The sequence below is a fragment of the Antechinus flavipes genome, chromosome 4 (assembly GCF_016432865.1).
Source record: "Antechinus flavipes isolate AdamAnt ecotype Samford, QLD, Australia chromosome 4, AdamAnt_v2, whole genome shotgun sequence".
NCBI classification, from domain to species: Eukaryota; Metazoa; Chordata; class Mammalia; order Dasyuromorphia; family Dasyuridae; genus Antechinus; species Antechinus flavipes.
In genome coordinates this window covers 274,642,536-274,669,506 of record NC_067401.1, presented here as the reverse complement: position 1 = coordinate 274,669,506, position 26,971 = coordinate 274,642,536, and the positions used below count along the sequence as shown (strand labels likewise).

The 26,971-nt window shown below is 34.2% G+C and overlaps 1 protein-coding gene across 1 annotated transcript in view; it reads left to right on the top strand.

Annotated features, from left to right (window-relative positions):
* The window catches only part of FAXC (failed axon connections homolog, metaxin like GST domain containing), a 70,863-nt gene extending 51,786 nt beyond the window's left edge, over positions 1-19,077 (top strand). The window contains exon 6 of the mRNA XM_051997439.1: positions 15,713-19,077. Coding sequence (XP_051853399.1) covers positions 15,713-16,002 — 290 coding nt within the window. The 3' untranslated portion in view covers positions 16,003-19,077. The remainder of the gene's footprint in view (positions 1-15,712) is intronic.
* The last annotated feature ends 7,894 nt before the right edge of the window (positions 19,078-26,971 follow it).

Here is a 26,971-nt window from a genome sequence, read left to right as displayed (position 1 = left end):
GGGGACAAGTTTGAATCTGTTAAGAATCCGAAAACCATCATCTAGTCCCTGGATCTCTTCGTTAATTTCATCAGATCAAGAAGATCCTAATCTTTATTCACCGCAGAAGTCATAACCTTCAGTTCATAATTCCTTGGGGAGCATTTCTATACTGACCTGATCAAAGTGGGGAAGGGAAACTCTTTTTTGCCTTCTCTAAGGATCAGTTGCCAAGTACGACAAAATACCAAAAAAATGGAGTTGAGAGCATCTCATAGAGCTGCCCACCATATTGTATTAATAGTTGTCTTTAGATTCAATTTGTAAAGACCGAAACAAAGTTTAAATTTTATCAGTGCCATTTCAGTAAGTTTTCTAGTAAATGACAGCTTCAGATCTTCTGATTCTAAGTCTGCTTCCATTCCTTCCCTTTCTGTTTACATATCTGAAAAATAAGTACATTGAACTAGCTTATTTCTAAGTTGTTTTCTAGCTCTCTAACAACCTGCTCTTTACAATCTTGTTAACACTTGCCTGTGTTTGTTACAAAAGTGACTTCCTAGAATTCCCTAATAGAATAGTTTTCCAAACTCAGATTTTTTTCTTTTTGACTTTTGACTCTTGAGTAGAACATCTCAGCCTGATTGCAGCTGATAAATCTCACATGGATGGATGTCTCATTGAAAACAATAGAGAATACATATGGTTAAAATAGGATCATAGGATCTTAGAAATCACAGACCACATGATCACAGAAGTAGAAGCAGCTAGAGGCAGTTATGTTGTGCAGTGGATAAAGCACTGGAATTAAGAAGATCCAAGCTCAAATCTAGAGTGATATGCATGTGACCCTGAGCAAGTAACTTAACTGCTACCTGCCTCATTTTTCTCATCTATAAAATGGGAATGATAATAATAGCACCTACATCAGGCTGTTGTGAGGATCAAATGATATAACATTTGTAGAGGGCTTTGTAAACCTTAAAGAGCTACATCAATGCTAGCCATTATTATTATTATTAGACTTGGAAGGAGCCTTAGAGATCATCTCATTGAAAGAAGGAATTAGCTATTTATAAAGCACCTACTATGTGCCAGGTACCAAAGTGCTTTATAAATATTATCTCACTTGATAATAACTAACATTCATATAGTCCTGACTGTGTGGCATGCACTGTACTAAGTACTTTTTCACTTATCTCATTTGATTCTTAAAACAACCCTTGGGGGTTAGTGCTGTTATCCTCATTTTACATGGAGGAAATTGAAGGAGACATAATTTAAGTGACTTGCTTAGTGTATGAAATTTATCTAAAAATAAGCATGCCAATTCGTCAGAAAAGTTCTTTATATGAGATATTTGTTTTAATTGGCATACTACTTCTCAGGGATGTAGTAAGGATCAAATGGGACATCAGTAAAGCTCAGTGCCAGGAATATAGGAGGTGCTATATAAACATTAGCAATTAGTTGCTACTAATACAAAAATTCTAATATACATAAAAGCAAAGAGACACTAAATACAGAAAGGAGATAAAGGCTTTCTACCAACATAATTTTGATTTTTTATGACCTTGGAGCCTACATTCCCAAGGCCGGCCAGACATGAGGCTACTACATACAGCCTCAAAAGAGAAAGCTTTTGGACACTGGTGTGAAATCCCTAAATCTTTAAATGTACCAGCCTCCAGAAAGAGAGGACCCTAAGCCACTATTCTTTGATATTCTTGTCTCTTTATATCTCAGACCTTCCATCACACTTGAGCCTGTGGCACTTCTAGAACAAAAATTGTGTAATGTCATTTATAGTAGAGAGGGAGAGGAATATAAAATTCTGGTTTTGTCACTTTCTTCTTCTTTGGAACTCTGGGCAATCCACTTAAGCTCTCTGGGCCTCAGTTTTTTATCTGTGAAATAAGGAAACTGGACTACATGACCTCTAAGGTCCTTTCTAGCTCTTCGTCTATATTCCTATAAGATCTGTCCCACCCTTCTACTGGGCCCAAAAGGATTAAAAAAAATTTGATTGATTTTTCTTAGATGCTAAATAGTTCTCCTTTCTTCATTTTTCTTCTGTGTTGCTAGACAACTCTACCATGAGAAAATAGGGGTAAAGGAAAGACATGAAAAGTTCACATTTTATATGTCCATCAGCAATACCTATATTTCCCTGGAGGAAAAGGATCAATGGAGATTAAAGAAAAATCCTATCCCTTTCACTGAAAGCTGTTTTCTCATATAGTAGTGCAATTCCAGCAAGTACCTACAATTCTTTAATTTCACTCTTCCCTACATACTTCATATGTGTTTTGTATTTATTTGTACATGTATAATGTCCCCCAAAGAATGTGAACTCCTAGAGGGTACACATTATCTTTTTTTTCCTTAACAATAGGCCCTTTATTAATGCTTGTTGAATTAAAGAATTGATTTAAAAATAACAAACACACTCTGGGAACAAGGAACATTTTGTAAGTGTTCAGCCTAGCTGCCTGAATTACCTACTTTTCTGTTGGTGTCTATTGCTTAAATCTCCTCCTGGGGGAAACATTTTTTCCCCCCTAGACTTCTAAATAATCAAAATATTTTAAAACTTATACCTCCACTCTATGCAACACACAATATGGTAATTGATAATGGGCAATTTCTTCTACCATTAAGGCCAGGGTCATGGTACTATATACATTTAAAAGTGCTTATTTTTAATTGTAGAATTTCTTCCAGATCAAGACCAGCTACATTTTCCTTTCAGGAGTTCTATGGTTACTTTAGAATGGTTGGAGGTTTATTCTCTAATACTTGTAGTTTGAGTACCCATTCTGGCATGTTCCCTCACACTTAGCCATCAATGACTAAAATGCCAGTTCCATTTAACTAATTACTATGAATTAGCTTTTATAAAAAAGATTTTTACTTTGGAATATAGCAAGAAATTAAAATATTTCCTCTTTACACCTTGGGAATACACTCTTCACTATGCTATCTTGATTTTAGGGGGAGAATATTTGCATCCAAATACCTCTCTGCTGGATTAATTCTTTTCTCAGCAGCAGTGAATAGGTGTGGGTTCTGAAGACTATTCCTGGATCCTTGGAGTATTGATTCAAAATTTGTTCTACGTTTCACTCCTAGATTTGGGATGATTTTTTTTCACTTTGAAATTCACAAACTCTCAGTTTCCAATCTTTACCTAAAAGTGAAATATAAAAGCTAAGGCAAAGAAGAAAAGGGAACAAATATTTATTAAGCACATACCATGTGCTAGGCATAGGTGCTAAGAGCATAACAAATATTATTTCATTTGATCTTTACTATCACCTAGTGAAATAGGTTCTGGATCAAAGTGTGTGTTTACAAGTTACTTGTCTTCCGTGGATGGGTGATACCTGGGGCTTCTCCTTGTTCAGAATTGTATTTTCTCTTACTGGAATGCTGCCGACCTACCAAGTAAAGTAAAAACCAAGAGAAGGGATGAAGTCAACTAGTGTCTTATGAATGTACCCCAAGTTTTAGCTGTGTAGCTGCACAGTCAGAGAGAGTGTTATTTACTAACTGATTAGCAGAAGAGAACTGGTTAAAGAATATCTCCAAATGTCTTCAAGACATTTCTGTTATATATCATTACAATTCCCTTAGAATCAGGCTTGCCAAATTCTTCTCTGTGCATGCTTTTAAGACTATGTTTATTGGCCATTTCATTGCTACTTAATAATGGTGATATATGTATAGTTTGGCTAAAAATGAGTATTTGTTTTCTGAATAATGATATTAAAAATTTTCATCTCATATAGTGGTGAAGGAGATACACAAATATTGTATTTTATCAATTTTGAAGATATGACTTAATGTCATAGTTGTAGTTTAATGGAAGGATCTCTGTATTCAGTGTTGCATGATCTGGGTTCAAAGTTTGGCTTTCTTAATTCAATACCTGGATTCCTCAGAAAAGTAATGTTACTTTCTCATTTCCTCAGGAAATTCAGATCCCTCATTTATTAAATAATTTCTGAAATCCTTTCCTGCTCTAGATGCAATGTTCTTGAAACACTTGCTGAATTTTCTTCTAATCAGATTTTTAAAAGACATTGATATACACATATAGGGGGAAATATATATATATATATATACATACATATATATACATAAATATATATATCAACTGAATCATCACTACTCATATGTTTAAACACATACAGTGAATAGGATATGAAATCATCCATTAGCTAGGCTACATAGTTTTTGCTTGTCCATTGTGTGTAGAGTTCTCCTTATATTAAGCCCTGTGAGAAATTGTCAAGGAAGACTGGAACTTTGTCTTTAAAGACAAAAATCATGACTTATGTTTGCATGTAGTTGTCCACAGTCACACAGCTAATCTGAGGCCAGATATAAATTTGGGAAGATGTCTTCCTGAGTACAGGCCCAGCACTCTATCCACTGTGCCACTTAGTATTCATTCTTATTTTCCTTATTGACTTTGAATCCCTATATTTTGGGATAATTTAATGCTACATTATCTTTTCTCCCAAACCCCATCCCTTTCAAAACTTCCATTACTGTAAAGAGAGCATCATTACCCTCCCAGTCCCCCATACAAGATATTTTCTCATATAGTAGTGCTGTTCCAGTAAGTTCCTACAATTCTTTAATTTCACTCTTCTTGACTCCTTGAGTCCTTACTCTCTTATTCCTCATTCCAATCTGTTGTAGAATCTGTTGGTTTTGTCCTTGTAAGATCTCCTGAATAAGTCCCCTTTCCTTGTCTGCCACTGCCACCACTCTGTTGCAGGTTTATGTCAGTTCACACTTGACTTATTGTAATAGTGTGGTAATTGGATTGCCTGCCACTGATTTCTTCCTAATTTAATTAATTTTTCACTCAGCTATCCAAGAGATGTTCCTGCCTTTACTCTACTATTGGCTGCGCCTCTCAGAGAGATTTCCCTAACGGACAGGTTCAACTATGTCATCCCCTTCCTCAATAAACTCCAGTGGCTCCCTGTCATTCAGCATAAAATATAAAATCCTCTGTCTCCTGCTAAGAGGAAGTGTGTTGACCTTAAATCACTCTTAGGTAATATTTTGGTTATCAATGAACACTTAAGGGATTAGATGGAAGGCAGCTAAGGGTAAAAATAGGATCAGCAAGAAATCATTGGTTGGAACTAACAAGTTTCTGCTGGGGTCCCAGATTTTGAAACACTCATCATGACCCAAATTTCCTACATCTGTCTGAGTGGTCAACAGTATCCCTGTACAATCAGCTGCCCATGGAGAAACTAACAAAGATCTCCTTGGCCTTTCATGCCAACTCTTTTGATCAAAAATACTGACAATTTAGAAGGTAAGAACAGGGTTTTAGGAAGGACCCACAAATGGTCTAGAATTTAAGCTCCTTTTAAAGTAGGCATTGTTGCATTCATTATCTTTGTATCCCTAGCACCCAGTATAATAATAATAATAATGATAATGGCAATAATAATTTGTTACCCAGTATTTATTAAGTGCCTACTATAACTTACATATAGTAGGCACTTAATAAATACTGGGTAACAAATATTCTTCATTTGTCATTAGGTGATCCTTAAATTATTAGAGCCTGTACCATTCCACTACTCACAGCTATATAGGATTATATAAAGAATATTGGTATGAAAAAGCTGAGCCTGTTTTTTTTTTTTCTGGAAAACTTTTGAGATCATTAAAATGATCTAATTTTTTAAAGATAATCCAGCCCCTTTCCCTCTTTTTCAATTCTAGGTCCAACTCATTGTCTATTTGCAATGTCTCTTCAAGAGGTTGTTCTCTTGAGGAGATGTTAATCATAACCCTGATAACAATGATTCTTTATCCATCTAGTTCTTTTTGTGTGGATTGTTAGGCCAATCTCTTGAATGATTTTGGATCTCTTTTCGGGGCTATTCAGTGTTCTGATGCTCTGCAGTTTGTCTCTTTGTCTCCTTATTTAACTGAAAGTACTTCCTACAAAGTTAATATTAGCAAAGTTGCCAATCATTCAAACTCTCCTGTTACTTATAAGTAGGTGTGATAGTTATCTCTAAAGTGAAAGCCAATAAATATTTGAAGCTTGCACTGCAGAGTGATAATGATACCTACCCCAAACCAGTTCCATTTTGCTATGGTCACCCTTTGTGTTTGTCTTCCCAATGTTCTTGGGCATTTTTACTCAACAACAAATTCAGTTCAATAGAAAATGTGAAAACAAACATTTAAAAGAGATTTATTCAAGTTGAAGTTAAGCATTATATATATACATAGTAAGCATTTAATAAATATTTAATTAATTGATTTGCCTAGACAAAAAGATGAAATATTTTCTCCCCCCCCTTTCACCCCCCCCTTCCTTTGTGGGACTGCAAAATTAAAATTCCAGTAAACCAAGAGAAAAACATTTTCTTTTAAAGTAGCATTTCTTCGTGATATTTATACACAAAATCTCTTCTATTAAAGTGTAAAAGTTGAAATATTTAAAAATTTAAATCAAAAATTAAAAAAAAATTAAGGAATTGGGACTTTTTTGGAATCATAGACTTTGGAACTGGTAGAGAACTGAGAGATCATCTCATCTAGACTAATTCTTTCATCCTGAATGAAGAAACCATACCCCAGAAAGGGACAGCATGGTAGTAAAAGACTCCATGAATTTGGAGTTAGAGAAAATATATTCAAATTCCACTGCTTTCCTGTGTGACCAAGTGCGTCACTTATTCTATCTGAGCTTCTGTTTTCCTTGTCTGTAAATTGAAGGGATTGGACTAGATTGTTTCTAGAGTGCCTTCTTTTTATTTATGCTCTGATGAGGGAAAATGACTTATTTAAAGTCACACATGTTATAAAAGTCAAAGGAAGAATTTGAATCTAGTTTCTTTGACTCAATATCATTTCTCTTTCTACTCCATAGTGATCTCTTCCTGTGATAAAACTATCCACCCAGTAATCAGGACAATGAGAAGAAATTGCCAAATTCATCATGTATTTTTGTATGTTTCTATTCTAATGACCTAACAAAAACTTTTAGTCATACATTATCTTATGAAAATATTTGATTAATAATTCTGATCTGAGTGTTAGTTGTAAAATTCAGATTTTTTAGTAAAATATTAAGAGTTTTCATTTGCTAAAGGCCTATAATTTGGGAAGTACATTTTAAAGAACATAAAATGATTGGTTGGGGAATAAAATAGAAACAAAAACAAAATTGATACAGAAGCACTTATCTTTTGTTTTTTAGAACCTAAAAATATTCCTATGAGGGAAAAAGGCCATGAGAGTATATATAACTATTTGAACTAAAATAATAATAATAATATATTTATACTGTATATTTCTATTTTTAAATTACAATTTATATAATTATAATGTTAAATATTACAAATTACAATATTATCCTTATTTTTACAAATAAGGAAACAGAGGCTCAGGGACTTTAAGGTCCTTTAAAGTCTGTAGTCTACTTGTCTGTAATCTATAGTCCTTCAGCTAGTAAGAATCAGAAGTAGTTGCTGAGTTTAGGTTTCCTTGATTATGTCTAGCATTATCCATTGTGTATCTCTTTTTTGAAAGCATTTAACATAGTGCCTGGCACATTGTAGCTGCTATGTAAATGATAATGTCCTTCCTTCACCTTCTTCTAATAGGGCTTGTTACCTAAATAGATAACTAACTAGTCTAAGTTTTACTCTATCATCAATGATTTGATTTCATCAGTCAGAAAATTGTGTTTGGACATGAAGAGCAGCAAAAGTTAATAGGAGATACATAATTCAGGAAAGTTTTGTAGAACTATTAGATTGTAATACTTGAGAAGTCCTTAGAATTATTTCTAGAGAGAAATGACTTTCTGAGGTTACAGAGTAAAGATTTTCTTTGTTGTATTTTTGCAATTATAATTTATCGGAAATGAAATAATATAGTATGAACAAATTTGTTGACATATAATGTACTACTCTTTAAAGACGTTATGTTCAAAATCAATAATGAAAAATCACATAGAAATTCAATTTGTTAGAAATAATTAAAAAATAGTTATTTAGATTTGGGCCGTTGTTTGATCTTGGAGGGCATTTTATAAACAGTATTGAAAGAAAATGAGATACATGGGGTAGTGTAGTGAATAAAGAGCTGGCCTCAGAGAGAAAAGACATGGATTTAAACTCTAGTTAGCAATTCACTCAGACAACATTTATCAAGCAATTATTGTGTGCCAAGCACAAACAACGTTAATTGTTGAAGATACATAGAAACAAAAAACTTTATATATGTATGACCTGAAATATTCTCTAAGACTAAGTTTCAGAGAAAGTACTGACCATGCTTTTCCTCCTTAGGAGTATTCCCTAAACCAATGAAATCACTTATCCAGTTTAAGAAATGGACTTTTACAAGGTAAAATTAGATATAAAAAAATTTTTTTTGAAAGCAGAGGGTTTCTAAAAATTAAAATTTCTTATTTAGGGAAACTAAGGAATCTTTCACTAGACATCTATGAAATACATAGATACATGCACATCAGAACATAAAAACTTGTTGAATGCAGGAAGTAGATGAGATGGCTTCTTAACTATCCTTTTATAATCCAGTGATTTTCTCAAGATAGAAGAAAGGACACTATGGTATATTGATGGTGACTGAAATTGTGACACAGCTCCTGCTTTTCTCTACAACTATTCCTCTCACCCCTCCTGGGATAGAAAGACTTTTAAAATTGCCTTGCTCAGATCTAGCAGGGAATGTTTGAGAAACTGGTAAAATCTGAATATTTATAGCCTTTAGGGCACTGCTATGTACCATTAGAATGGTGTCACTCTTTACAAAAAGGTTCTCTGATATATTTTGCTGATGGTGAAATTGAGTTCCTGAGACATTACACATTTGGCTTAAGCTCACATAACTAATGAACATAAGTTCTGGGAAGAGAGCCTACAGATTCTGATTCTGTGCTGCCACTCATTGATCTAAACCCTATTATTTCAGCATAAATACTGAGAGCTTTTAGAAATCCTATGATATTTTTAAGGATGCAGTATCTCAGAGAATAATATTTAAATTTTCAAATAATAGTTTTAACTATTTTAATTCCAAAGAGGCTTATTATAAAAAATAAAAATTCTATTTCTGAAAAATGTATTTCAATATATTTAATTGAAGTTATAATCTCATCAATGTAAACTGCACCAATGATACAAAATGCAACCTATGTTTGCTTATCCTGTGCAACTTTTGTCCATATGTTTTCTTAAATTTTGGGCAATTGGATAGTGCAGTAGCTAGAACACTGGACTTGGAATGAGGGTGATCAAATGTGGTCTCATTTATCTACTAGTTGTATGACCCTCAGTAAGTCACTTACTCCCTATTTGCTTCAGTTCTTTGTAAAATGAAGGCACACAGGAGAAGGAAATGGCAAACTCCTCCAGTATTTTTGCCAAGAAAATCCCATGGACAGAAAACCCTTGGCGTCACATATAGAACTATACATGATGAATGACTGAACAACACATCTCTTAAATTTGCCATAGTAGGTCTGTGCAGAATATTGAGAATCTTCCTATTGTTTTCTTCACATTCATGGATACCAGTGAAGAATGTGAACTTTCTGTCAATTATTCCTTGTTCACTAAACAGTGAGCAGTCTCTTTTGAAAAAGTCATGGACACCTCTTTAATGGCATCCTTGATACAGTTTTTTTCCTTTATAATTTCTTATGTAATGGATTGCAGCCTTCTCAGGCCCTCCACTAGACTTCCCATTTTCCTAGAGGTGATCTCAAATCATTTAGAGAGTAATATTATATGACTCACAATCATACAGCATCACCCAAAGAATACTTTTCTTAAAAAAACTGGGCTCATTTTTTTTTTCCTGGAATATTTTTGGAATCATTAAAATGACCTTCCAAATTCTCAAAGATAGTCCAACCTGTTTTTCTCTTATTAAATTCTGAATCTAACTTATTGTTCATTTGTAAATTCTTTTCAAAACATATCAATTCTGTTGAATGACTTTTATAGATTGTTCATTCATATGTATATCATAGCCTTGGGAATAAGCATTCTTTATCTACTTAGTTTTTCCTCTATGGATGGTTAGGCTGAACTCTTTTGAATAATTATAAAAGGCTATTCAATCTCTTTTTCTCTCTCCTTATTTAACTATTTCTTCCCCCAAAGCTACTAATGATCTTTTAATTGCCAATTCTATTGATATTTTCTCAATCTTTATGATTTTTTGACCCCTCACAGCTTTAGGGTAGTCAATCATTTTTTCTTCCCAGATATTTTTTTTTTTTTTTTTGGATACTATCATCTTCTGGTTCTATTCTTACCAGTCTGCAGAGTTCATTCTCCTCTGCTGGATCTTCATTCTGGTTATGGCCCTCTAATTGTAGATATCCCCCAAAGAGCTATCTCTTCTTTTTTCCTTATTTAATGTGTTTCTTGGTGATTTCATCAGCTTCTACTGGTTTACCATTATTTCTGTTTAGTGATTCCCAATCTCTTTGTCCAGCCCTAATATTTCTCTTGACCTCTAATCCCATGTCACCAGCTGTCTTTCAGATAACTCGAATTAAATGTCCTGTATTCATCTAAGATATAACACTTCCAAAACAAAATGAATGATTTTCCCCTTTTCACAGATCCTCTTTTCTTCCCAATTTTGATCTTTCTGTTGAGAGCACTGTGGTTTTTCTAGTCATCTAAGCTTATAGCTTGGCTGTCATCCTTGACTCCTAACTCACATTTACCTGTCACCTTACACCTGGACTATTGTAAGAACCTGCTGATTGGCCTCCCTGCCTCAAGTCTTTTTACTTCTGATCTGCGCTACACTCAACTGCTAAAATAATTTTCATTTAAAAAAATCATTTTCTTAAATCATAGGTTTGACTGTGTCATCCTGTACTTGAAAAATTCTACTGGTTTCCTCTTATCTCCAATATCAAATATAAAATGCTTTGTTTGGTTTTTAAATACCTAGCCTCTTTCTGACTTTCTAGTCATCTTTCACTTTATTCCCCCCTTTCCCCCTACTCTATCATCTGGCTATCTCATCCTTCTCAAAAATTATTTTTTATTATATGATGCTAATTTAAAATAGATTTTTATTCTCCAGGACAAGATTTGCATTTCTACTTGTTTATAGTACTGATAAAGTGCAGTGTCGTTCACTTCTTTCCCTCTGCTCACATTCATGTATTGAGAATATTCAGATTTATACAGTAGCTTAAATGTTACTTTTAAATAGCTACTTCCTTGGTTACAAAATTGAGTCCTTCAGTTTTTGGAAAGCTGTGTGGAATGCTCCTTTCTTCTTGTGTATTTAGTTGATCTCTTCAATGGTAGGTTCAGAAGGAGCACCTCCAAATAAGGCTACTCCTCCCCATGAGAACATAACACGCAAGTCTCTTGGCATATCCCCTGTTCTCTGGTACAGCTCAGTAATGATGGGGTTGCAAACCTTCTCTAATTCTTTCTGCTAATGCTCAAATGCTCTTTCTCAGCAGTCTGGTTTTTATCTAGCCAGCAGATTATTTCATTACATTTGTCAAGGACCTTCTGTTTGTCTTCACCAATATTACCTTGCAGTTTTTCATCCTTTATATATATATATATATAGAGAGAGAGTTATGTATTGTGTCCTCTCTTAGAATATGTGCTTTTTGAAAGAAATAATGTTTGTCTTTTTCTGTATGCCCAGCATTTAGCTCAATACCTGGCACATATGAGGTGATTAATAAGTACTTGCTCTCTGAATCAGTAATTCATTGACTCTTAGACACAAATATTTGTCTGAAATTCTGAAAGTTTTCTTCTAAGGAAGATACATTTAAAGAATGATGTCCTATATTTAAAATTTTCTCCATGATTGAATTTGCCAGTACAGAATTTTTACATGTATGTAGACGTACAAATAATTTTTGTCCTTGTCCTAAAAAAATATTCTTAATATAACAGGATGCACACATTTTTCTGTAAAATTTGAATGAAAGTTTATTTATTTATTTTTGGTATTTGTTACTATTATATTGTAATTATTTTTGTTTACAATTTGGTTATAATGATTTGACTTTACTAGTTTAAGTACACCATTAAATGACTTCCACATGTTCAAAGTCTATATAATTTTGCTTAACTGGCATGGTTGGAGAGAACTGCAAATAACAACAATAATAACAATGATGTCAATAATAATGATACCTAGCATTACTGTATTACTTTAAGGTATGCAGAGCATTATACATTTCATATCATTTGATCCTCATAATAATCTCAGGAGAAAAGAGCTATTATTATCCCTCTTTTAATTGGTACCTAAATGGTTGTGAAAGGTTTAATGCCTTGTCCATGATCCTATGGCTGCTGAGAGTTGGTATGAGAGTGGAAAAAGCCTTGCATTTGGAGTCAAAGGACCCATATTTGATTCTTGGTTTAGTTGCTCACTTGTTGTATGATCTTGGCCAAATGATACAATTTCTTAAAGCCTCAGTTTCTTTTTTCTGTAAAATAAGGGTATAGGACTTGATTATCTCTAGGGTAATGTTTAGCTGTAAATCCTCTTAAAATTCAATTGATTGAAGATTAACTAAAAAAATTGTTTTTGTTTCAACCCATTGAAACATTTTGAAAAACATTTAGTTAACTAATGAAAAACATTAGTTAGATAATAGTTAATTAAAAATTATATTTTATAAAGTTATAAAAAAGTTGGTTGCATACCAATAATGAATATAAAAATAGAGAACCAAGAGCCTACAAAGGGAGAAACTAAAATATAAATTGTTATGAACATATTGTCCTTAGAAATTTATCTCAATACATAAATAGCTAAAAATATATTGTTAATTTTGTTGATGTTTAAATGAATAATGCATTACTGTAAAAATGCATTAGTTCACTTTCCTGCTTTTCTAAGTAGAGGATATTGAGTATATATAGATTGTCTTTGGTTGAGTCAGGATTTTATAGTGCCTCAGGGTCATTAGTGTAGAAGAGGAAGACAGCTGGGTTGGATATTTATTGACTTCAGGATATAGTCTTGAAAGTTTTTTTGTTTTTATTTGTAAATAATTTGCCTTCTTTTCCTCTTAAAAATTGAATGAAGCAAACAAGTCTATTTATTCAAGATTCCTAGTTGTTTTTAACCTATAGATAGGAATAATATATTTAAAAGTGTTCTCTCAAAACTTCCAATATTCATGCCACATGTATGTACTTTCTTATAAAGATGAAAGAAAATTATTAGGTGTGAAGTTCTATACAATAAAATGATATATGCATATACACATATAGGTATGTACAATAGACATGATATAAACAAGTTATAAATATGTGAAAATATAGATGCATTTCTTTGTGTGGTTCCAAAATTCTTATTGCTACTTGGAGGTTATTGCTGTTATTGGAGTTTTAAGCATTTGCTTAAACTGTAAAACTGTATTGACTTTAGACTTTTTGGGATACCTTGTATCTATCATTATAAACAATGTTGCCATCTGGTGGAACAAAAGTACTCTGTTCATTTCTCTTTCTCAACATATAAAATCAGATATTACTAGATGTTATCTTTTAATCAATTGCCTACTTTTTCTTTTTGGTATGTTTAATGCATATTCCACCCTCCACATTGAACTCTTTTTTATTTAAAAAAGTTACATAAAACTGATAAAGTAACTAGAACTCATAGGTTTATATCATTTCATACTTGCAATCCTCCACCCGCTCTCTTTACTAGCAGGAGTCAAATAGGTTTTGTCCTCTGTAGCTGTTACTCAGGATGTTGATTGTAAATGAATTCAGTTGGCTTGTAGTGTTCATAGGACAGAGGAAGAACCCGTCCCCTGTAATTCAACCCATCCACTTTATTGATGAGGAAACTGATTTGTCCAAGATAATTCAAGCAATAAGCATCAGAAGTTGCTTTTACATACATTATTGTGCTCATTGTGTGAGAGGAAATATAGAATTCTTTTTTTCCTGCTTTTTCATTTATATTAGTTTATATGTCTTCCCATGTTTCCCCAAATTCTTTATTTTTGTCATTTCTTATAGTGTAGTAATATACCATTGTATAATCATTTGTCATAATTATGCCATTTCTTAATCAGTGGGTATTCCCTTAATGTCCAGGGTGTGAAGAGAAATCTCAGAGTTGTCTTTCATTATTCATGAATTAGAATGCTTTAGAAAATATAATTATTGATTACCTGCATTTCTTCTTAAAACTATTTATATTTAAAGCTTTTGATTGCTTATTTTTTGAATAGCTGTTTTTTCATGGCACAAAGTTAGAAGTAGTTTCCTTTGACTCATATTTTAATAGACTAAATTTAGGGAATGACAATACTAATTCTAGTAATTCAATAACATCTGTAATTGGGTGTTTTTTAAAAAAATTATCATTGGTTATATATAGTCACTATCCAGTTGTCTACTTTGTGGATGATTTCTGGTCAAGTTTTTAATTTGGAAAGGTATTTTTCCTATAAAGTAATATTTTGGGGCTTTTTTGGGGACACTCTTCTGTTTATATTCCCTGAGAACTTTACTTTAATATTTTTCATGGACATATGGTCTCATCAGTGGCAATACTCCCTCTGGTGGTGGAGATGATGACGAATCATCCATGTGTTATACTTTGTGATTTGTCCAAAGTATCCCATAAATTCTCACAGAAATATGTCCAAATAGGAACCACAACAATCTATATATATTTTTTGCTCTCTTCTGCAGTTATAAAATGTGTTGGAAAGAAACACAAGTAGTCATTCATTTTCATCTGCTCTATAACTTAGGATCATAGATGGGGTCATAGGGCCTCAGAGATCATGTGATCCAACCTTATTTTTTTATACATGAGAAAATTGAGGTCCAGAAAGGTTGTGACTTGCCTAAGTTCACACAGGTAATTAACATTAGAAGCAGGATTTGAAACCAGATTTTCGGACTCCAGATCCAAGGTTTTCCCCAGTATATCTTCCTGCCCCTGATCATTTCTGTCAATATGAATGATTAAGATCTATAGGTTTCATTATATGGCAATATATATTTTGTTTTGCCTGGACCTGTGGTTTTGTCATTGTAGAGAACCCTTGTGTGGACACTTCCTTCATTGTCTATAACTGATAGTCTTGGGGAGTGGGTGAGAGATGGCTTCCCGGATCATAAATTTTGAACTAAAAGATATTTTATTTGTCATAGACTCCAATCCCTTCATTTTATAGATGAGGAAACTGAGGCCCAGAGAGCTTTAAATGACTTGCTTAGGATCCTACCATTAGTAAAAACAGGAGGGGAATTTGAATTTAGATCTTAATTCTAAATTCAGCACTCTGTTATATCATGTTTCTTTGTCGGTCTTGCTTGTGGCCACACAGCTAATATGTATCAGAAACAAAATGTGAATGTAGTTCTTTATAATTCTAAGATTGGACTTCTATTTAGTATGCTATGTCCCTTATATCTATGTATCTATGTATCTATCCATCCATCCATCCGTCCGTCCGTCTGTCTGTCTGTCTGTCTGTCTATCTATCTATCTATCATCAATGTGTCTCTGCCTATTTATCTTTCTTTCATTCCATCCATCCTCTTTTTCATATGGATTGTGACAAGCATTTGAGAATGTCTACCTATTAACTCCAATGTCCTCTGGAGCAATAGGGATGGGAAGGTTGATGGCCTTGAGAACTAACCTTCATCTTATTCTTTTTCAGGAGAACTGATTAATCTTGCCATGTATTGTGAAAGAATAAGAAGGAAATTCTGGCCTGAGTGGCACCATGATGATGATAACACCATCTATGAATCTGAGGAAAGCAGTGAAGGCAGCAAGACGCACACCCCACTGCCGGATTTCAGCTTTTATTCAAGGACAGAAACCTTTGATGATGAAGGGGCAGAGAACAGTATATCCCGGACGCCTGACACAGACTTCACTGGGCACTCCCTCTTTGATTCTGATGTGGACATGGATGACTATATAGACCACGAACAATGCAAATGATGTTCAGACTTGCTGGCCCTCCTTTCTCAGAGCTGTCACCTCTTGGGGTCAGTCCAGTGTTCCCAGGTAGAGCACCACACCCTCCAGGGAGGGAGAGCTCCTGGTATGTGGTACATACAGTTCTTCCAGGTTAACTGGACTAGGTCAGCCTTATTTCTTTTCGTAACAAAAGACCAAGACAACAAAGACAAAACCCACAAATGGTGGAAAACAAAGCTGTTCAGATGGCTTCATTTAAAAACACAAAAGGCCAACCAAGTCAGCATGGTTCCTGAAATCCATTTTTGTTTTCATGAGAAAACTAATATCGCAATCAGTCAGTTTGGGTAGAGCCCTGGGGACAGAGAGAACAGATGGGCCTACAGGGAAGTACACACACTAAGCCTCTTTTAAAAAGAGGTCAAGGGCTTAGTTGAAAGGGGAGTCCCTGAAATTCTTGTACCTACTTATATTGGAAATGGGTGTAAGATGTTAAAATAGGAGAATGTAGAATTGTTGTTTGTTTGTTTGTTTGTTTTTTTTTCCCTGGTGGCTGCTTATCCTGTGTGTATATGAATTATATGTTTCTAGAAGAGGCATAAATCAAATCAACAGATATTTATTGAGCTCCTACTGTGTGCAAAGCACTGTGCTAGGTGCTGATCAGGAATATGCTTCTTCTAAGCTCTGCCAGTGACTCGCTTGGACAAGTCACTTAACTTCTGTGTGCCTCAGTCTCCCCTGTCTATAAGAAGGGGATTAAAATAATTTCCACCTACCTACCTCACAGGGATGTTGTGAGGATTCATGAGATAATATACAATAAGGCGCTTTGAACCTTTGGGCAGAAAGGCGCTACATAGACATAAAATATCATTTATCTTTGTGATTTATATGTGTGAGAGAGACACTGAGGGAAGGAAAGGAAAATAAGTCCATCAACTGGCCAGTTAGGGTCACCATTCTAGCAGATGAAGTATATATACAGGTGAGGGCACTTATGGCTCCATCAACCATCCATCATTCCTTTTCTCAACTTTGCTTGAAATCTTTCTTTGAAAGAATGCTGCAAATCACAGGACAGCTGGAAACATTCTGATATTTTTCTGTATTTCTGAAGAATAATGTTCTTTTTCTTGTTTGTCCTCATATAGGCTGAATATCCTTGTTTCCCCCATCCCCAGGAAGTTAGGTTGCCATTTTTTATTTAGAGGCAGTAAAGCACAGAAAGACCATGTGTCTAATGGAAATGAAGCAGGCAACATTTTATGGATTTGGGTAATCAGGATTATACCTACCAAAAAAAAAAACATTTCTTTAAAAAAATACAAAAAACAAACCCAAGACTTTGTGGAAGATACTGAAAAGTTGCAGTAGAGAGAGAGTCAACTTATTCATATCAGAGCACCTAAACACTCCAATGATAGATAGGTGTTACATAGTTCTACTAACGTGATTTTTCTGATATTTTGGCCTATAGCCCAGAGAGGGCAACTGTTGAGGCTAATGTGGTGTTCTTAATGATATGTTCTCCCCATAGACTCTGTCTAAAATGGTGAACTTCATTGAGATTTTAAAAAAAGATATCTTCTTTTCTGCTATTGATATTTTTGTTGATTCATGGGAACATGAATTTGAGAATCTCTGAATAACAATCAGGTAAGACCTTAAAGGTCATTTAATCACCTCTAGTTATTGATTCAGACAGTTTGGGTAGAGATTAGAAGTTTGGATGAATTACTCAGTAGATCCAGCTCATAGGGTAGTGCTTGCATTTGCAAATTAATTAACTGCCCTCTTCTTTGGGTTTATGAAAGGGATAAAGATTTTACAAAGCAATGATTCTTTTGGGATTTGGGGGTTGGTATTTGGGGACAGAGTCTTGTTTCATGAGACCCAAATGGTGATTGCAGACCAACTTCTTTCTTGAAGTTTTATCTCAAAAATAGTTTTTGAAAGAAAATCTTTAGGGAATTACAGTTTAATCATAAAAGGGAAGTGGGAAGAATATTTGTGTTTCCATAAGCAAGGATTTTAGTGCTTTTCTAAGGCACATGTAGCTGAAGTCCTGTAAATAGAAAGAGGAATGTGCTAAGTGAGGGGGTTTTATTCTACAAGTAATTGCCTTCAGGAATTACTGGAAAGGATTCTAGGGCTAATATCTGATCAAAATCATTCATATCTGACAAAACTTATTTGGTCTTTATGAAGCAAATGTAGGAAGGGTAGTTGGAATCTGGAGTACCATTGATTTTACCAAGTGTTTTGAATCTTTTTTTGGAAGTTTATTTGAGGGTACTATTCTCTCATCGCCCTTCAGAGAAGCCATGGAATGTTGTTGGGACAGATTAGCCTTGGATAAACTTGACTGAAATATGGATAAACTATTGACAAGGAAATATGAACACAGTGAATGTAGAAGTGATACAAATATATTTTAAAACAATGTCTTACCATCAATGGTTTTGGGACCTGCTGTGTCTATGGCAAAGAAAGAATTGTCCCTGAGAATCTAGTCAGTGGTGGGTAACTTTTAGTATCTGGGCTGGTCATAAAGTTGTATGAAAGTTTCTTTACAATCTGAGGAAGGCAGTGTGGTACAGTGGAAAGGGAAACAAATTTGAAGTCAGAGAATTTGGTTAGTCCCATCACTTATTGCCTGTGAGCAAGTCATTAGACCAATTCAATTTCCTCTGAAATAAAATTTAGTTTTGGACTCAATGACTTTAGATGCTTTGAGGTCTAAATCAATGAATCTGTGAATAGTGCTCCAAGTGTATGTATACGTGTGTGACACGTATGAAGTGCTACTCATGCACATACATGGGCAGTTGGATACTGTGAACCTCTGTCTAATTTGGAGTAAATGGAGATTCAGTTTCCAAAGAGTGGGTAGAAAACAAATTTAATTCAGATGATTTGCTCAGGCTATCCTACAGGAACTTGAATCAGAATTTCTCTTTGGGGAACTCAGTGAGAGTTCATGTCTCTGTATATAATGTTCATGTAGATAGAAATCTGACTGACTACTGGCAAAGATAACTATGTAATGCTTCTGCAAGGTGAAGTCTAAAATAAAACAAATATTCATAAAGTGTAACTTGAAGCAGTCTTGTATACAAGCCCTTCCTCCAAGTTTTTCAGAACTTATTATTTTTTTTTTTTTTGGAAAAATTTATCTGGCTTTGGAATTTCCTTGTCTTTGCTGAAAAAGTGCTACTTTTAAGCAAGACCTAGAACTTGGGAAACAGATAGAAGGGACAATTTTAAAGGACTTGGATTATATATATATATTTGGAGGATTTTCCCACACATCTCTTTTGGGAGGTCAGAAGACCCTTGAACCAACCATCTTACTTATTTACCCTGGCAAAAAACAATGACAACCAAAACTGAATCCCAGGAAGCATGGTAGAGGGTAGAGTATGATGAATTTGGAGACAGAGGGAATGAGTTCAAATGCCAGTTCTGCTACTTACTACATGTGTATATTAGGCAAATCACTTATTTATAGATTTCAGCTTCCTCTTCTTAAAGTGAAAGGGGTGTTGGACTAGATGGTTTCTGAGGTCCTGTCCAGGTCTAAATTTCTAATTTTGTGACCATTTCATTAAAATTAATGAATAATACAGTATTAATTTTAATGAAATACCAATGAAGGGGCATCATTTCTTTATGCAGAAATTAAACCACTCAATAAGCACTTATTAAGAACCTACTGTGTGCCATGCATGTGCTAGGTGCTGAACATATAAAGTCAAAAATGAAGCAGTACCTACTCTCAAGGAATTAATGTTTTCTCAGAAGAGATAACATGCACATATTTAAGTACAAGCAGAATAATACAAAATGAACTGAAAAGTAAAAGAATAAGGACATTAGCAGTTTGAAGGATCAGGAGAGGACTCTGGAGAAGTGTTTGAGATGAGAGTTGAAGGAGCTAAAGGAATTTTGAGATAGAAGGGAGGAGGAAGAGCATTCCAGATAGCTAGTACCCTGGCATGGAAATGGGTGATGAGGTACTGTCTGCATGGAAGCAACAGCAAGAAGCCATTTTGGCTTTTCATGGAGGATGGAAATGGGAGTAATTTATAAAGAATTTGGAAAGGTAGGTTGAAGCCACGTTGTGAAGGGTTTTTGAGTTTCTGTGTAATCCTAGACATAATAATTGTCATATTATAACAAAGAAATATAACATTATTACTTTGTAAACACTGACTGAACTAACTGTGTACATCCCTGGGAACACTTGTAGGTAAGTCTTAAACAGCTGGGAATTCATTTGTTATACCCCTCATATGCTGTATGTTAGGATATCTGCACAAATGCAGAGTAAGTGGAATTTGAAGACGAAAATGTATAAAGATTTTTAGCTTGACAAATTGAAAGAAAGCATAAAACTAATCTTTTAGAATGGTAAAGGATCAGATCAATTAATTCAGGCCCTTTAATTTAGAGACTGTATTAAAGTTGTATCTTGTCCTGGATCCCTGGACCTCTCCTCACCCTTTCTAGTCATTTTAATAACTTTTAGCAAGAAACAAAATTGCAAAGAGCAACATGGAAGTCATATACAAATCATCTCAAAGGTCAAAGGAACACAATTTGCAAATTGTATCGTATATTTACTAAAATTTACCATGCTCGTGCCCATTTCATAATTTTATAAATGATCAACCCAAAGGCCCAGAGATATGAGGAATTTCTCCAAGGTCATGCAGCTAGGAAGTAGCAGATTATGGACTATAACTAAAGTGTTTTGCATATAATCCAATGCTCTTTCCAGTAGACTACATTTGTCTTCCCCCCTCCACCCCAAATAACTCATTCTCCTGATTTTCCTGCTTATTTTAATGATATCACATCTTTTGGTCTTCCAGTCTCGAAGCCCCAGATACCTCTTAGATTCTTCCTTCTACTTCAGTTCCCATATTAGATCAGTTATGAAGTCCTATTATTCTTCCTTTAATGCCCCTCAATTATATTCTCATAATTCTTACCAAAGGGCAGCTAAATGGCAGGTCTGGATTTAGAAAGACCTGAGTTCAAATATGCCTTCAGATGTTTATTAGATGTATGATCCTGGGAAAATCACTTAATATTATTTGCTTCAGTTTCCTCATCTATAAAATGAACTGGCGAAGGAAACAGCAAACCAAGAATTAGATATGATTGAAATGTCTCACCAAAGTTCAGGTTCTGATATGCAGTCTTACATCCAGACTTTTTTTGCTAGTGTCTTAGCTGAACTTCATGTCCCTAGTCTTCTCCCACTCCAGTCTTTTTTCATTAAACTTGCAAAAATTACTTCTTTGATCATATTCCCTTGGTCAAAGACTTTCTTCATATAGGAGCTACAGACATTTAACATTTTGACTTAATATTTACGGCCAATAAAATCTGATTCCAAACTTTTTCAGATATTTGCTACTCTACCTTTCCTCCTGCCCCAGCCACACACATTGTTCTAGATCTTATTGTGTGAACTCATTTTGCATTTTTCAACCTCTGTATCTTTAATCACACCATTTCTACTGCTAGATTATCTTCCTCCCTCCCTTCTCCTTATCTAAATCACAGCTATCCTTTAAAACCCAGTACCAGATTCTTTCCTATCATGAAGCCACTTCTGATCACTTCAGTTTATAGAGATCTCTTTAGCTCTTTAGCCAAAATATGGATTTATAGCATGTATTATCATGGTATATTGGAAATGCATTTAAGGCTAGAAATGGAACTCAAATTTTAGCACTAAATTGTGCTATTTAAATTCATCATATATTATTTTTTCCCCTTAATTCAGGAAAGAGAAAAAAATTGAAAAAAAGAACTTAAGCAAAATAAATCCCAACAGGTGTAGAAGGTGGTGTGTTTGTTGGGGGATGTCCTAAAAGAATAACATATAGGAATATAGTTATGAATTTCACATTTAAATGGATAAGGTTAATAATCCAGTGAAGAAAGTTCTTTTAAATTTGAAAATTTTTAAAATTTGTGATTTAAGAAAACATAAACAGTATAGTGGAAAGTTTGTGGTGTAGTGGAAATAGATTAGCTTTAGAGTTAGCTCTAAGTTCAAATTCTGGCTCTGTTGCTGTATGACTTAAGATAAGTTACTTTATGTTGCTCCTAAGTTTCTTTCTTTGAAAAATGAGGGTATTGGATCCAATCCTTCCAGTTTTTGATCCTGTGATTCCCTCTTATAATCAAATAGGTGATTAATAAATATTTATTCAGAATCTACTATGTGTGGGGAAGGGCACCTAGGTAGCATAGATAGAGCTCCAGGCCTGAAATCAGGAAGATCTGAGTGCAAATATAGCCTCAAACACTTAGCTAGATGTATGACTCTAGGCAAGTCACAACTCTTGTTTTCTCATCTATAAAATAAGCTAGAGAAGGAAATGGCAAACCACTTGAATAATTTGCCAAGAAAATTGCATAATTCCAAGGGTTGGAGATAGAAAAAAATGAAATTGTCCCTGCTCTTAATTAACTTATGTTCCAAAAGTGGAGATAACAAATGTGTCTATAAGTATATACAAAATATACAGAAATTGAATAATTTTGCAAGGGGGAGCACTAGCACCTGGGAATATTAATAAGGCCTTCATATAGAAGTGGTCATTGAACTGATTCTTGAAAGAATAAGAATCTAAAAGGTGGAGATAAGGAACGAATGTATTCCAGGAATGAAGAGCAAAATTATCTGAACCATGAGTGTATGATGGGAAGTAATGTAGAAAGACAGTTATGAAGAACAAATAGATTTAAAGAGCTCATATTTTTAAAAATTGGATTCAATATCAGATGAGCGCCTTTCTGAATGTAAGTTATCTAATTGGTAGACAGCTCAAACTTCTATGGGAGTGCTTGGTGTGTGAGAGGGGAACAGCAAATTTATCTGGAAAAGCATTCCTGTCCTTTAAAGGTCTTTAAGAGCTGGTCCTCATTCAGCTTTTTGTGTTGACTGTTTGTATGGTCAACAATAGGAGGTAAATGCCTTTGATTGATATGAAATAACTCAGGTTATTTTTACAGGGATTGGCTAGTTGTGCTTTTCTCATCATGACTAATGCTAGACCCTTGTTTTCTGTCATGTGAATGATGTTTAGCTATTTAAAAGGGACAAAGAGTTGGCTTTCAAGTAAAAAGTATATGATCCAAAGCCATATATGTGGCAGGTAACTTATTCCAAATCTTGAAGATCTGGTTTATTCCCTAGCATTGGCAAAACTTACAAAGGTTGAAAGCATCAGGTAATAGGAGTAGCAGTAATGCATCCTAATTAAATTCTCTTGTAGCCTATGGCATAGATTTATATATAAAAGTTTCAGGGTTTTTGTGTGAGTGAGTATGTGTGTGTGTGTGTGTGTGTGTGTGTGTGTGTGTGTGTGTGTTTCTTTTAAATTCCTTCTGAGGAGTTTGCCCATTTTTGACTCTAATTTTCCCAGTACTTGCTTCAGGTCTCTGTTGGGAAGTTTCTTGGCTCAGGAATCCAGAGAGGTATCAGTAAACAAAATTGTCTTGAGAGAAATTCCAGCATATCCCAAGCCTGGGGATAGGGATGTATCTTCCTCCTGGCTCCCAGTGTTTCTGAACTACTGGAATAGGACTAGATCTAGGAACTAGAGCAAAATCTTCTCAGGAGTTCTATCAAACAAAAGGAATTGCTCTAAAAAGCAACCCAAGAATTGTCCTTGTTCTCTTCCTTCTCTCAAATTTCTAGATAAACCAAAGTCAACAATTTCTTTTTTTTAATAAAATTAGATTTTTATTGACATCTTTTGTTTTTACATGACCTATATTTTCCCATATAACCTACTCCCTCCCTCTCCTGAAGTCACATCTTGTAACAAAGATTTTTTTTCAAGACAAAAATATTCAGCAGAACCAATAAAATATATGTAAAAAATCCGATTTTCACTTGCCAATCCCCATCTCTGCAAAAGACTTGGTGGGTGGAATATCTTTTTTTCATTATTTGTATTTGGGGCTGAGTTTGTCCTTTATAATTTTACAAACTTAATTTTCTTTTTGGGGGGACAGTTTTAAATTTAGTTTATGTGTTTTGCTTTTATATTACATACATTTACAGATTACTCCCACTTTGTGAGTTCTCTTTTAACAAGGGAAAACAGTTAAGTAAAATTAATAATAGACTGTCTTAGGAAAGTACATGTAATATCATCTCTCTATTATAAATTTTTTTTTTAACAAATCTATGTTCTTTCCCTCCTACCCCTTATCCCATTGCAAAAAAAAAAAATAAAAGGAATACAGGTTCTTCTAAAATATGCATTGTCAAGCAAAACAAATTCTCCAAATGGTTGTGTTAAAACATAAACATGTGTATATATGTATATCTATATATAATATGTATAGATATACATATATACATATGTGTGTGTTTGTGTGAGATTCTTTACCTTAAATCTCTCATCTCTCGAATAAATAGCATGCTGTATCATCAGTTTTCGGGAATCAAGAAGAATCTTTATATTGATCAGAGTTCTTATAATTCTTCATATTCAATTGTTTTATAGTTATTATTCTTTCCATGTTTGTTGTAGTCTTTATGTACATTGTTTTCCTGATTCTACTTCATTTCGTTTTAAGTCATAAAAGTTAGGCCATGTTTCTCTGTTTTCATCATATAAGCTAACATTTTCAGTGTGAAAATAAACAATTTTACTGAGCAATTCCAAAATAATGTCTATATGAAATCATAAACAATTGTTCAACCCATTGAAAGAAATTTGTTGGATAGACAACGCAGTTACTGACTGAATTTGACATCTTAGTCTCAAAAAAATTTTTTTTTGGTTAATGTTGCATGGACAATCCTTTCCTCCTAGCTTTTAGCTGCCTTCTTTTCTTTCTTTATGAACATTTGGAGAATAGCCACTCTTAACAACTTTGAATATAATAAACTACTTGCTATCTAAAATAGAAAATAGTTATTTATTATTTATGATCATTCATGAACCATTTATGTGGTCTATAGCTTTTTCCTCTTGGCAGACATTGATTTTTGTTTGGCATGGTGCATGGACAAAATAACTCTTCATTTGAAAGGAGAAGTAACGCCTTTTGCTTGCTTTACAACCTCATTGTGAACAATTGGCTTCTTTTTCCTGTTGTAGTTTACAATGCCTTGAAATGTAATGCTAATTAATTTCTATTGAGCAGAATTATAGAGGGACTATAATATGATTATGTTTTTATAGGGCCTTCAAAAAGAAGGCTATTTTTCATGTTTTAGACTTATTATTATTATTATTTTGTTAGACTGAAATGTATCCCTTCCTGTCTGATTGGAACTCTCCATGAGAAGTTGCTTTTGACTCATTAAAACAGAAACCATGTGCCCATGGTTTCATTTTTATCTTTGACAAATTGCATCTGAAATGTTTTGCAGCAATAGGCTAAACACAATTTTCAACTTTGCAAGGGATATAAGTTCCAGTAGTGGTAACATGTTTGTCTTATTTCTGTCAAGATGAGTTTACCTCAAATAAGTAAGCCTTATGGAATCAGGCCTAGTGCACACATAGGTTCTTCCCAATGAACTGCCCTATGTAGGATGTCTGACAACTGAAATTTCTCTGACGGCTGGGATTTTTAGATGGTGGTAATTTGAAAAAATGATGGTCTGAGTCCTTTATTTGTTAGCATTGAAACATTAAGTGGAAGGAGTGGGAATAATAATGTTAAATTAATATGAACTTCAGGGGTGAAGAAACTGAGGTCTGTGTTTAATATCAGGTAACTTCCACTCATGTTTTCTTGGGATTTGGCATCCTTCAAGCAAACTGCAGGTTGAGAAATTGAAAATGAATGTACTTAATATGTAGAGCTATTGCTTACATGTATATATAAATGACGAATGCAGGGGACCATTAAGTAATTATTCCTCATTTTTTAATTGCTCAAGAAACCAGGGATATTCTGGGAAGTAATATGTTCATGTATATATATATACACATAATTGTATAAATATAGTCACATATATATGTACACACATATACACATGCACACATATAAGGCCTACTCTGCCTGCGTTTTGGATCTACTCTATTGTAGACCTCTAGAAAATTGACAACCAATCTTTGGACAATTGTAATTCTTCATCATTGGATTTTGAGCTATCACTCCCTTGCCCCTTCAAAAATGCTGCATTGCATATGTTTAAACAAATCCAATTAAACAATTTTATTTTGAGAATTTGCAATGGTCTTTAGAGAAAATTGGAGACATTCTCAAGTAGGTGAGATCAAGGGATACAGTGGAAAGAGGGCTAGATTTGGAGTCTGAGGCCTTGGGTTTATGTATCAGCTTTGCTATTTACTACCTGGATAATCGTTGGCCAGTCATAGCATCATAAATTTGAAGATCAAAGGGGACTCGGAACAATTTTCTCATTATATAGATGATAAAATTGAGACCCAAAGTAGTAAGGTAGCTTAGTCAGTCATAGATAGTAAGCAGCAGGGCTCTGACTCTAGGTTGAGTCCTTTCTTCAATATACCACATTCCCTCCTGGGACTTAGTTTCTTCATCTATAAGATGGGGAAGTGATTTTGGTTGGCCCATTGATCATAAAATCCTTTCTACTTCTAAATCTAAGATCTTACAGTAACTTGTTTAAAACTAAAGAAACAAAGATGACATTTTTCTGGAGTGTGATGCAGCTAAATAGTCAGTCATCAACTGTTCAGTGGGCTGTGGGAATGGCAAAAGAGAGAAGGCTTGGATATTTAGTTAGAAGGAACTTGGGATTTCTTTATTGTAGTTTATAATAAAAAATGTATTTCTCATTCTGAGAGGGGGATGATTTGGAATAAGTCTTCTGTGAGTTCTTCCTTCTCCATTTTTAGTTCCAGATGATTTAGAGTAGGGGTTCTTAACCATTTGTGTGTGTGTCAGGAATCCCTTTGGCAATATGGTGAAACCTGTGGAACTTTTCTAATGAAAATGTTTTTAAATG